This window comes from Octopus bimaculoides, chromosome 12, assembly GCF_001194135.2.
Source record: "Octopus bimaculoides isolate UCB-OBI-ISO-001 chromosome 12, ASM119413v2, whole genome shotgun sequence".
Taxonomy (NCBI): domain Eukaryota; kingdom Metazoa; phylum Mollusca; class Cephalopoda; order Octopoda; family Octopodidae; genus Octopus; species Octopus bimaculoides.
Window position 1 is genome coordinate 8,131,396 of NC_068992.1, and position 13,177 is coordinate 8,144,572.

The 13,177-nt window shown below is 34.7% G+C and overlaps 1 protein-coding gene across 1 annotated transcript in view; it reads left to right on the top strand.

Annotated features, from left to right (window-relative positions):
• The window catches only part of LOC128249214 (sorting nexin-2-like), a 36,445-nt gene that overhangs the window by 1,242 nt on the left and 22,026 nt on the right, over nucleotides 1-13,177 (top strand). The window contains exons 3-4 of the mRNA XM_052972244.1: nucleotides 3,882-3,902; nucleotides 10,563-10,643. Coding sequence (XP_052828204.1) covers nucleotides 3,882-3,902; nucleotides 10,563-10,643 — 102 coding nt within the window. The remainder of the gene's footprint in view (nucleotides 1-3,881; nucleotides 3,903-10,562; nucleotides 10,644-13,177) is intronic.

The window sequence follows — 13,177 nt, forward strand, 5'->3', positions numbered from 1 at the left end:
ATATATATATATATATAGTAGCTGTTTTTTGTACAGTTAGTCAGATGGCATAGAACATTTTGGTATAAAAGGAGTAAACAAAAAATATATGCACTGATGGATGTTATTTTTTTGTATACTTCTGCAGTATACCAAAACTGTCCACTTGGCCCTCCATCTTTTTGTGTTTACTGTACAAGAAGCTGCTACCTCTATCCCATAGCAAATTTCATGCTAATTTTACTGTTTTTGAGAAGCCAATATCAGTGAGACTTCAATGCCAATAACTACTGTTGATAAAATAAATTTTGATTCTAGAGTCAATATTGAATCTTTCGCTCAGTGTGTTTTGTGTATCTTAATGCACAAAGTTTTAAAGGAAGCAGTTTATACATACATGCATGCATACATACATACATGCATGCATGCATACATACATACATACATACATGCATGCATGCATACATGCATATATACATAATTTTACTAATACATTTCTTTGTTTTCCCATCTGTATATTATCTGTTGTTTGTACTTTGTTGTTATATATGTTAATCAAAATATATATTTAGTTCAATTATCTTTGAGTTGATTGAGATATCAGTTAGTAGCTTTCTCCTTCCTCTTCACTTTTTCCCACCCCTACCCTATTGTTTCTTTTATCTCCCCACCACCACCTCTGTCATATTGTTGTCTCCTGAAGATTTGAACAAAAAAAATGCATAAGTTTCAACATGAGTGTCTCAGCCACAGAGAAAAACTTGCTACAAGCTGGCATAAAAGTATACCTTATGGTTCAATAGGGATTTAAGTTTGTGAAAATAAAAGTATTGCCATAACTATTGTAAGTTTTGTCAGTCTGCACACTTTCTGTTTAGCTAGCTGATACCCTGTCCTCATCCCATGTTATGTCAGTTTGAATGTTAGAGAATTAGTAAACCCTTGTTAACAGGATTTTGCAAATCCATGTGTGAACCCACATGCTCCAATACAAAAGTTATATCCACAATTTTGTTTTGTATATATAGTATATTATGAGTTTGCGTGTGTATATGTTTGTGTACACACACACACACACACACACACACACACACACACACACACACACACACACTTGTACACACATATATGCTCTAATATAAAAGTAATAACCACATATTTGTATATTTGTTTTGTCTGTCGTATATTCTGATTTCTTAAACTCTTTTTTTATGTTTCCCATAACAATCTTTATCACTGCTCTGAAGTGAACTTATTTATTGAGCACATTCATAAAACTATCTCATGTTTAGCTGACTTAGGATCCTTGTATTAGACCTATTTATGTCTATTTATTAATCAATATCTGTTTATGTAAACACTTGAGTACAAACAAAAGGATCAGATCATCTGCAAACAGGAAATTAGAAACCTCAGGGGTAAAGAGCTGTGAAGTTTCATCTGCCAGTAAAATATATCAATATATCTGTCTGTCTGTCTGTCTAAGAGAGAGATAAGGGGGACGAGGAGGAAATATTCTTAGATACTTTTTGAAGGGCATTTGGCTTTAGGAAGGGCATCCAACTGTAGAAACTCTGCCAGATCAGATTGGAGCCTAGTGCAGCCTTCTGGCTTGCCAGTCCTCAATCAAATCGTCCAACCCATGCTAGCATGGAAAGCGGATGTTAAACGATGATGATGACTGCAATAATTCATCCTGAGATGGGAATTTAATCTTACCTCTTCTGATGACTAAGTAAGCTTACTAACTTTTACACTAGTAGAAGGACTTTCACTACTGAAAATGATGTACAAACGTTTGTCTGTTCATTACGTTATTACTATGTTAGAAATGGAGTTGCACATAAATTTCTATGATGGATGTAACTGAAAGGACTCGGGACATAGACTTCCCTCTTCAACCAAGCCTCCATCGACTTATTCATTTTCCCACATGGAGAGCTGTGTGAGGGTGGAAGAAGTGCTCCTGTACGCCACTAAATTTGTTGAAAGGCAGGGGGGAAAATATTAAGGCACAAGGAATACAGCTGGGAGAAAAAAAAACATTTTTGGTAATCTAAGTAATTCTGGATCTGTGGGGTTTCTTGATTGGCCTTTGGTGACAGACCTCCTCCTGGAACTATATTTTTTGTATTCTGTGTGTAAATCTATGCTTTTTGAAGCCTGTCCTTGTATTATCCTTCCTCTGTCACCTTTGTAGTAATAAGAAGGAATTATTTTTTGGTAGAATTTTAGTGTTGGTCAAAGTACATTGTAGCAGTTGTTCTAATTCTTTAGATTTTGGTTTGAAATCCTGCTGAGGTCAACTTTGTACTTTATTCTTCCAGAGTCAGTAAAATAAAGTACCTGTCAATTACTAGAATTGATTTAATTGATGAATCTCACAAATGCTGTTTCAACTTATCTTTCATTGATATGATATAAATTCCAGCCTATTACTAGAGCAAGGTTCCTATCTAATTCACTGTACCACTATCAATATTATTAATATTGTTTATAAGGTAGCGAGCTGGCAGAAGAGTAAAATGCTTGGCATTTCTTCTGGCTCTTTATGTTCTGAGCTCAATTCCTGCAATGGCTGAGTTTGCCTTTCCTTTTTTCAAGGTTGATAGAAGTAAAATATCAGTGAGCTTGTTATAATTAATTAGCTCACCCGCTAAATTTACTGACTTTGTGCTAAAGTTTAAAACAAAAATTTTTTTCATTGCTTATATACTTGTTCACTCATTTCTATTATGAAATGTAACAGTAACTTCTCAAATAAGATAATTCTACCTGTTTCATTATGTTGATCTCCTTCTACTCAGACATTCCATTTTATCTACTCATATCTGCATTGATGAGATATATATATATATATATATATATATATATATATAGTATTTGCATGGACATCATACAGTATGTATTTAGTTTTATGTAACTGTTGCCAAATTCATATAGGTATATATTCTTGCTATTCTGAGGTAGAAATAACTCCTGAAGAGACTGGGTAATTACAGAAATTTTTGCACTTCACCATTACTGCACTGTTTGAACTTACTGTCACGGGCATCATAAAGGCACCTTCTCATGAGACATTTTCTCAGGCTCAGTTTCCTTGCCAGTCCTGGTTGTTTCACTTCATTTGTATTAAGTCCTGCCCCTGAGACATGATCAAACAATATACAGTATTATTTCTCTTTTGTAAATGTATAAATAGATCTACTTTAGATTTTGTTTCAACTAACTTCAAATTCGGAAAACATTGTAAGCTTTTCTCTCTAATTATTTCCCTTAGTTACAGACCCCTGACTTTATGAAGCAAGTTCTTGATTCAATATTCCATTGAATATAATATAATAAATAACACAAATATCTATTTTAGTTTCCTAGTGATCAAACTCTCTGCTTTTCTATTTGTGTGTGTGATCTGTTTGACAGAAACTTTTTAGATTTTTTCTCAACATAGTTGAAGCCATGCTTCAGTTTAGAAAATGTTAGTCATCTTACAGAAATGCTACGTCTCTACATTTTGTTTCTATTGCATTTAAATCTGCTAAATGCCCCAACCCTTCCAGTTAATTCTAAATATTTGTCCATCTTTCCATAGAGATCTGCTAAATATTGCCTGACCCATTTCAACTAAAAGCTACTAACTGTTCCTCGTTCAACTCAGTCATGTTAAGTTTATTTCCTGTATGTATTGTCACAATTATATGATTGTATACTTGAGAAACAGTGACTGTTTAATTGCTAATTAAACAAAACTCCTTCCCCCATACCTAATTAGGTACTGATTTATCAGGGGAGAGGACTTGAAAAATTGTTTTTTTTAAAGTAGGGTTGGTGGTTCTGTTTGTTTTCATATTTCAATGCTATAATAGCCTCTCACAACCCTGTCACTGTTTCTTTTCATAAAGACAAGGGAATGTTTCTCTCAGGTGAGTTTCCAGAATTGATTTTACACAAGGATGTTTTTTTTTTTTTTATTCACAAGAGACAAATGCAGACAAAGGGATTTCTTTTCCATTGACAATTTCTCTTCCATTGACAATTTCTCTTCTAGTTTTCAAACAACTTTTTTCAATATCAATGTTATGAACAATTCTTTGGAGTTCAAAACAAAAATATTACACAAGATCTTCATTAGATTGACTCTATTTGTCTACAATTCTCTACAAAGTATCTTATTTACTCTCTTCACCACAACTTTTTTATAACTATTTTGTTTATTCTAAACAAGAAATAATTTCAAAAAACCTTAAAGTTGGCATAAAATCGTAAGTATTTATTAAACAAGGCCCAATTCAAACAATATAATTTTGTGATTATATTTTGTGAAAAAACATAACTTTTTTTTCCCAAGTTAAGATTTAATTCAAATTTTGTTTATTCTTTCGAACAACACTGCTTTAATCTCTCATACGTGGTGTACATGTCAGTTGAATGCATTAATGTTTTGGTTCTTCGGTGAACACCACAACTAATGAATATTATAATAGTCTATGATATATGATCATTTTATTTCAATGCATCTATGGCAGTCAGCATATAGGTCTTCAACTGATAGTGTCATCTCAATTGTATTTAACTGATTACACCATTTCAGCTGATTCAAGTATGTGTTACTGAGTATTATAGTGCTTACAAAACCAGATTCTAAAGTACCAGTAGCAATGATGTTGGGATCTTGAACAGTTCATTTACTAATAATCTATTTTCCTTCTGAAACTATCAAAAACCTATGCCGTCTGTATTACTGTGTTAAGCTTATTTTCATAGTTGACTCAAATGTGTTCAAGAAGTTTTATTAGTATATGCAGTACTTTATAGATAAAGCAAGAGTTACTGCTCTTACATTAGTAATATGATTATAACTTCACAGCGTGTGTATGTATTCTTTTATTGGTTTCGAAGGTTGGAGAGTGACTTCAGTGTTTGCTTTTTCGATCGGTTCCTGTTTTATCGACCACAAATTCGTCATTTGAATTTTTTTTTTCCACCATCTTATATGAACACTCACACTAAGTTAGCTATTCCGGTTACTTTGTTTAGGAGTAATGTGTATGGATTCTTCTTTTTAAACAAACAATTAAAATGCAAATAATAATAATAATAATAATAATAATAATAATAATGATCATTATTTTACCACGAAAGGCAATTATAACAATAACTCAAATCAATCATTATTCATAACTCTTATTGTCAACTACGTAAATCTCTTTGACTGCACTCTTAAAAGAAAAAAGAAAAAAAAAAACTTGCCTGTGGCTTCAGTCAGTCAACTGATTTGTCTGCGATTGTCTGTGTGGGAGTGTGATCAGCATTTTGAATTCTCTTACTTTATTCTGTTAGTTGATATTGTTTTTTTTTTTATCTCTTCATTTTCATTTTATCTTAATTTGTTCTGACTTTAATGAATTTTTAGTTTAGGGAAGAGTATGCAACACATTATTTGTATAGTGTCCATTTATCTCTTGCACCTTATATTCACACACTGTTCATTGCTAATGTTTTATCTGTGCGTGTACATATATATATATATATATATATATATATATATATATGGATTCATGCGCATATACTCACATACTTTTCATTTATGAAATTCTGATAGAGGTATTGTTAGAATTTGATTGTCACCTCTGCTAGTCTCTGGGTGCCACCTTGTTCACTTGCATTTTGCGCCCTTATTATATTGTTTATTTTTGTAAGAGAGACACAAGTGTGTGAGTTCGTGATGCTTGTTAAATCTTGCTGCATAAGCCCTAATAATTCTTCATAGCTTGTAGCCTCTATCTATCTGACAATACATTCTGTTTTCACTACACACTTGTGTTGTTAGCTCTAGTTGTGGCACCTAGCTATTTCGAAACAAAACTTAAGTTATTGTGCCTACATTTTGTTGATATCCAAATCGACAGTTAAAAAAAAACTTCACCAAAGCTAGTGAGAAAAGATACAAACTCGCATCATGACAATGATTTTTCACATAGAATCAATAATACAGATTTTGTAGAAAGAAGCAGTTGTTGAATCGTATTGGCCACAGTATACAGCTGGTACTTTGTTTTATCCGTCCTTGAAGGATGAAAGGTAAATTTGACTTTGATAGGATTCAAATTCAGAAAGTAAGGGAATTCAACTAAATACTGCAACATGTTTCTGTCTTCCACTGTACCAATGTTCTGTCAATATTGATGATAATAATAATAATAGTAATTAGTAATAATGATAAAAAATTATGTTGATTTCTAATGAGATACACGGTCACAGTCAGTAACACCAATCCCAGTACTTGAGAGCTACTTCATTACAACTATTGGAAGGTAGATGTCAAAATTGACTCTAGTAGGCTGTAACTAAATGCTGCAAGGCTTTTCGTCTGGTGTGGTTATTGATTTATGATATTTTTATAGACATACAGGCATAGGAGTGGCTGTGTGGTAAGAAGCTTGCTTCCCAACCACATGGTTCCAGGTTCAGTCCCACTACCTGGCACCTTGAGCAAGCGTCTTCTATAGCCTTGGAGTGGATTTGGTAGATGGAAACTGAAAAGAAGCCCGTCATACACACACACACACACACACACGTATATATATGTTTGTGTTTGTCCCATCGCCTGACAACCAATGTTGGTGTGTTTACGTACCCGTAACTTAGCAGTTCGACAAAAGAGACTGATAGAATAAGTACTAGGCTTACAAAGAATAAGTCCAGGGGTCAATTTGTTTGACTAAAGGTGGTGCTCCAGCATGGCCCCAGTCAAATGACTGAAACCAAAAAAAAAAAAAATACACATTCCTAGCTACTGTTACTTCTGATAATAATTGTAAATCAGTGACAGTTCCTATTAACCCTTTTGTGAATCCTTGATATTCTACACTGATGGTGTTTAACAGTACCTTCTCTAGCATCAAACAGGAGACTCAACCTGTATCAGGGTAGTTTACTGGTATGCTGCTGATATAATCTTTCCTAGATTGTTTGTCAGTTATCTTGTGTCTAGGAAAATGCCATTGGAGAGAATGTGTCACTGAACTCTAAAGCAGTAGACTCTCACATACCTCATCTACTGTGGATGTCTACCTTACTTAACTCTTTCTTGGAATCAATCTAAAGTGTTCCTCTTGGGTGTGGATCACTATCTTCTCCGATAAAACTAGGTTAAACAAGACATATCTGAAAACAGACCAGGTATATGCTGCAAATGTAAATGATATAAAGATGAGGTTCATAATCACATTTCTTACTAATATATTGACCTTTATTTATTTATATTTTATTGATTATAATTTGAATGTCCATTTTCCCAAATTACTTGTAATATTCATTCTAGCTCTTTACGTTCTTATTTCAAATTCTGCCAATGTCAGCTGCAACATTCATCCATTCAGGGTAAATAAAATGATGTGCAAATCAAGTACCTTGCTCAATATAAATGTCTGTTGTTCCTTCCTCTCAAATTTGAGATATTGTACTCTTTGCTTGTGTTAGAAATTAATATAAACTAAAGATTTAGGACTAAAAAAAAAAACCAACTTTTTAAAAAATTTTGTGGTTCTCTCTTTGAGCTTCATATATATTGAATACAGGTGAGATATCTTGTAATGTTGAATATTAACAGAACCATTCTGCTATGCTAGATCTAAGTGGCTACTGAGTTATCTGTGAAATATTTGGTTTGCTTGAGGAGAATAAACTCTACAAATAAACTTTTGAAAGAATCAATTTGATAAAGGAGTTGTTAGTTCTTTGTACTGTAATCAGTAGAACTTCTGACTGGGAAGTGATAGAGATAGAATGTTCTTTTCATCAACAAGTTTGCTGTTGTGCACCCATGACAAGAGTGTAAGTGCCCTGAGAGAAATGTTGGACATAAGAAGCATTGGATTTGACGTGCAAGAGAGAGACGACTGCACTGGTATGGTCACGTACTACGGATGGATGAGGAGAGCTGTGTGAAGAAGTGTCATTCCCTAACAGTGGAAGGAACCCATGGTAGAAGGACACCCAAGAAGACAAAGGTTGAGGTGGTGAAGCATGACCTTCAAAGGTTGGGCCTCACAGAGGCATTGACGAAAGACTGAGACCTCTGGAGATGTGCTGTGATTGAGAAGACCTGGCAAGTAAAGTGAGATCACAACCATAGCCTCCACCAGTGTTGCATGACCAGCCCACTTAAAAAAGTACCTTTGGATTGTCTGGCGACATGCCATGCTTGAGGAAACCTATTGAGTCAAGTACATCAAAATCAAATCAAACTGCATTCAAATGGAAATTGTAGTTGTGACTGATGCCAGTGCCGCCTGACTGGCTCCCATGCTGGTGGCACACAATAAGCACCATTCATGTGTGGGTCGTTGCCAGTGCCGCTTGACTGGCTCCCTGTGCTGGTGGCATGTAAAAAGCACCATCCAAACATGGTCGATACCAGCCCCGACTAGCTCCTGTGCCAGTGGCATGTAAAAAGCACCCACTACACTCTCAGAGTGGTTGGCGTTAGGAAGGGCGTCCAGCTGTAGAAACATTGCCAGATCAGATTGGAGGCTGTTGCAGCTTCCTGGCTTGCCAGACCCTAGTCAAACCGTCCAACTCATGCCAGCATGGAAAACGGATGTTAAACGATGATGATGTATGTATGTTGGTGTGTGTATGTGTGCATATATGGATACGTATGTAATTACACCTCACAGGCCCGAGTATTTATATATACAAAGTAAGACTGTTTGTGTCTGTCATTAAGCTTTCTTATAGCATTAGTGAGATTGTATCACAATCCTCAGTTTCCCTGCCAGGCAGTTTTTAATTTTCAGTGTGTTTGTTGTGTGTTGTATGAATACTTGTGCACTCACACACACACACACGTGTGTGTGTGTGTGTGTATACATATATACAATCTCTGATACAATAAACAGATCAGTTTATAAATAATTGTAAACCTCAGTGTCCAGATTATTTCACCCCCAGCTAGTATGATTTATAAACATTGATTAATTTGGTCATTGAACTCACAGATTATAGCATTATTTGAAATTTAATTCACCTCTGTATTTTTGGCTTTCTAACATGGAGATTTGCAGTTTGTATTTACTACTGCTATTACTACTACTACTACTAAATAGATGATGTCTGTGCCTCTAAAACTTGTGACCTTATGATGAAGTTATGAAGTTGAAATTATTGTTATTAAGGAAGGTAGACTTACTGAAGCACTCGTGTTTAGTTGCTCTAATTGACTTGGTCTTTCATCGTTATGGTGTATGTGAATTGATATTGGAGCATTGCAGTTACATTGGAAGAACCTTTCATAGTGACATAATTAGCAAGGCCGGTGTCTGAAAATATGGATTAGTCGAATTAAATCACATCTTGAATCAATATCTGGCTCTTGCATATATGGTCTCTGCTGTTGGGTTTGAACCAGCTCAACTAATCTTCATTGAATGCCAACACAATAAAGTACCGCTCTGGAAGCGGGTTGATCTAATTAACCCTGTTCCCAAATTTGAGTCCTATGACTGTTAGAAATAATTATTGTTTCTTTTAACTTTTTCTTCTTTTAACCTTACCCACATTCTGTAGCTCCCTCTTTCACTCTTACTTCCTGTTTCTGTTGTGCCTGTAATTCAAAGGGTCAGTTTTGTCACAATCTGTGTCTCGCTGAATATCCCCGAGAACGTTAATTTCACGAGCAGGCTGGTTGGGTTGATCGGATCAACTGGAACCCTCGATGTCGTAAGCGACGGAGTGCCAACAACAAACAACAACATATATATGCCTACAACATTGAACAAGTGTTTTTGAATCCGTGTAGGTAACAGAAATTTATATAGGGTCTGTTGGTTACCAACTACCTAAGTACACCAAAAGCCAAGTAGCATAGTAGGCAGAGTCAGCAGCAACAATAGAAGTTTTTACTTAGTATAATAAGGGTAGGTGTATTATGGCAATTCCTGAGGTCATTCATTACTCAAATTATTCAACTTCTCACAGAACTCACTTTTTAAGGGGTACCAACCATTTCCATGTATATATACCTACAGGAGTAGGAAATAGAAGTTTATACAGCTAAATTTATTCATCCAAAGCCAAATAGCATAGTGGGCAGAGGCGACAGCAACACCAGAACTTTCTATTTTGTATGTAGGGTAGGTAGGTAGGTATATGGTAATTCCAGAGGTCAGTCATTACTCAGTTTCTGAGGTCATCTGTTACTCAGATTATTCTGGCTCACTCAGAACTGTTTGTTTTTTGCTTTTTTTTTTTTTATAAGTTTCTTTCTTTTTCCTCACCTGCCACCAAATATTTTTTTTTTTTTTAATTCTGAACCAAATATTTTTCTACTTTCAGTTTTAGCTTATTGTTGTTATTGTTGCATACTATTCCTCCATCAAACTTCTTCTTTATTCTAGTAGCTATCAGTGTGTATATTTTCAGTAGCATTTCATGTTTTCTGTTGTTTTGTTTTTTTTTTGTTTTGTTTTTTGTTTTCTTTCCTTTCTGATCTTTTATATAAAATAAATAAATAGAGCGATTTCTTGCCATGTGTCTGCAATTTTGTTTTCCAACCGGCCGACTAACTTTACCCTGGGCAGTGGACAACTGCTTATCTCCAAGCATACTTATGCTCCATCGTTCCTCGCTTTTCCGTTGACCAGCCGGATTCTGACTACGAGGTAATACAATGTTGTTCATCTCCCCCCGTGCATTGACGCTGCATACGCGCATACATACATACATGAACTGTATATATGTATGTGTGTAGTCACTTATATGTGTCAGTGTATGCATATTGATTTTTTTTTTTTTTTTGATTAGAAACATTTCCTCCCTATAGAGTGTCTTTAGTTCACTGTGGCTTTTAATATGGACTGTCTACTTTTTTTTTGGCATATTTAGTCTGTGTGTGTGTGTGTGTCTGTATATGTATATATGTGTGTGTGTGTATATATATATATATATATATACATACACACACACTCTATACATATATTAATGAATGTGGGCTATTTTTGTGTGTAGGTATGCATGACTTTTTGAATATAGATGTATGACAGTATGTGTACACGTGTGTATGTGTGTGTGTGTGTGTGTGTATACATGTGTGTGTACATGTGTGTGTGTGTGTGTGTGTGTGTGTATATATATAAAATATATTTAGTCATTCTTAATACGTTCTATCAAATTCAAATGTGAATACCTGATTATTTTTCAGTCCTATATTTAAGAGATGAGGAATTATGCACATTATTTACATTATTTACATTTGACGGATATTTGTCCTTATCTTGTTTGTTGTTAACACAACGTTTCGGCTGATATATCCTCCAGCCTTCATCAGGTGTCTTGGGGAAATTTCGAACCTGAGTTCTCATTCCTAAGGTATTTTTCAATGTTATTATTATTATTATTATTACTATTATTCAGTGGTTAAGAGTGCGGGCTACAAGCCCCAAGATTCCGAGTTCGATTCCAAGCAGTGATCTGAATAATAATAATAATAATAATAATAATAATAATTATAATTATTATTATTATTATTATTATTATTATAACAACACCACCAAAAAATACCTGAGGAATGAGAACCCAGGTTCGAAATTTTCCCAAGACACCTGATGAAGGCTGGAGAGTATATCAACCGAAACGTTGTGTTAACAAACAAGATGAGGACAAATATCCATCAGATGTAAATAATGCTGATTATTTAGAAGATCTGTGTTCATCATGCAGGTTCCACTGATGTAATGTATGTTTGAGACACCGTAGTGTTTCTTCTACCCTGTTGTGTCTACTCACTCACAGCTACCTTGCTGAACTGATGAATCTGACAAGCGCACGAGCTCGTGTTTGCATGCTGATGTCTGCCAAATAGATGATAGTTAACGAGGTGAATGCAGAATAGTGAGAATCGAAACACTAATTTACCTGTTCGTTAGGGCCAGCAGGGGAGTTTCAACTGAGGAGACACACCATAAGGTTGAAAGAGCATGTCTCAAAGTCCCCTTACACCAGTAAACCGTGTGTGTTATGAACATACATTGCCTTAAGAAAGGAGGTGTTCTTTGTTGGATTATATATATACACACACACCTATGTATGTATAGAAACATACACATGCATTCATACATAGATTTAGGCAGATATAAACAATAGCTCAAAATAGTTTTATTGTGCGATTTTGCTGTTCATTTGGTTCCTTCTTGGTTAAAACTTGTATCTGATGAAGGTATGAAGTAGGGCTCAGTGAGACTGCTTTGGTGCTTCAGGACAATTAGAATTGCCTGACTATTTCATTTTTAATAACTTGGCTTTTTTCTCTTGGCTATTTTTCTTTGTTTTTACATACTTTTTGTTCTTTTTGGCTTTTTACTTTTCGTCTCAAATGGTAAGATCGTAAGAATATTAGAATTGGCACAAGTATGGACAAAACACTTTTACATCATGAGTTTGAATCCTTCCTAAGTTGGCTTTTACATTTTGTCCTTCCAGGATCAATGAAATAAAGTTCCAATTAAGTATTGGAGAGCAATCTTATTGACTTTCCCCATCTGCACCAAAACTAAGGCTTTATTTGAGTCCATGTTAGAAATTATTATCATTATTGTTGTTGTTATTATGGTGGTAAGCTGGAGGAATTGTTGTTAGCTTGTTGAGCAAAATGCCAAGCAGCATTTTGCTTATCTTTACGTTCTGAGTTCAAATGCTGCCAGGGTTGACTTCGCCTTTCATCCTTTTTTGGGGTTGATAAAATAAGTACCAGTTAAGCACTGGAGTTGATCTATTCAACTTTACTCCCCACCCCAAATTACTGGCTTTGTGCCAAAATTTGAAACCAGTGTTCTTATTATTTCAAATTCTGCTGAGATTGACTTAGCCTTTAGGGATTGATAAATTGAGAACCAGTCGAAAACTGAGGTTCAGGTAATCAACTAGACCCCTCTCCAAATTTCAGGCCTTCTAACTATAGTGGAAAGGTTTATTATTATTATTATTATTATTATTATTATTATTTTCCTTGTCATCAATGGTAAGATGGCTGTTTTATTATTTTTTTTTTAATTTTTATTTATCGATGCCAGCTGCTTGCAATAGGAACCAAGCATCGTATTGTGATTCTGGTTCCAAATATATTTTTAGCTTCTTGTTTATTTTGGATATTTATTTTTTCGGCTTTGTTTCTTTTATTTTCTGAGACCTTTTTTTTTTT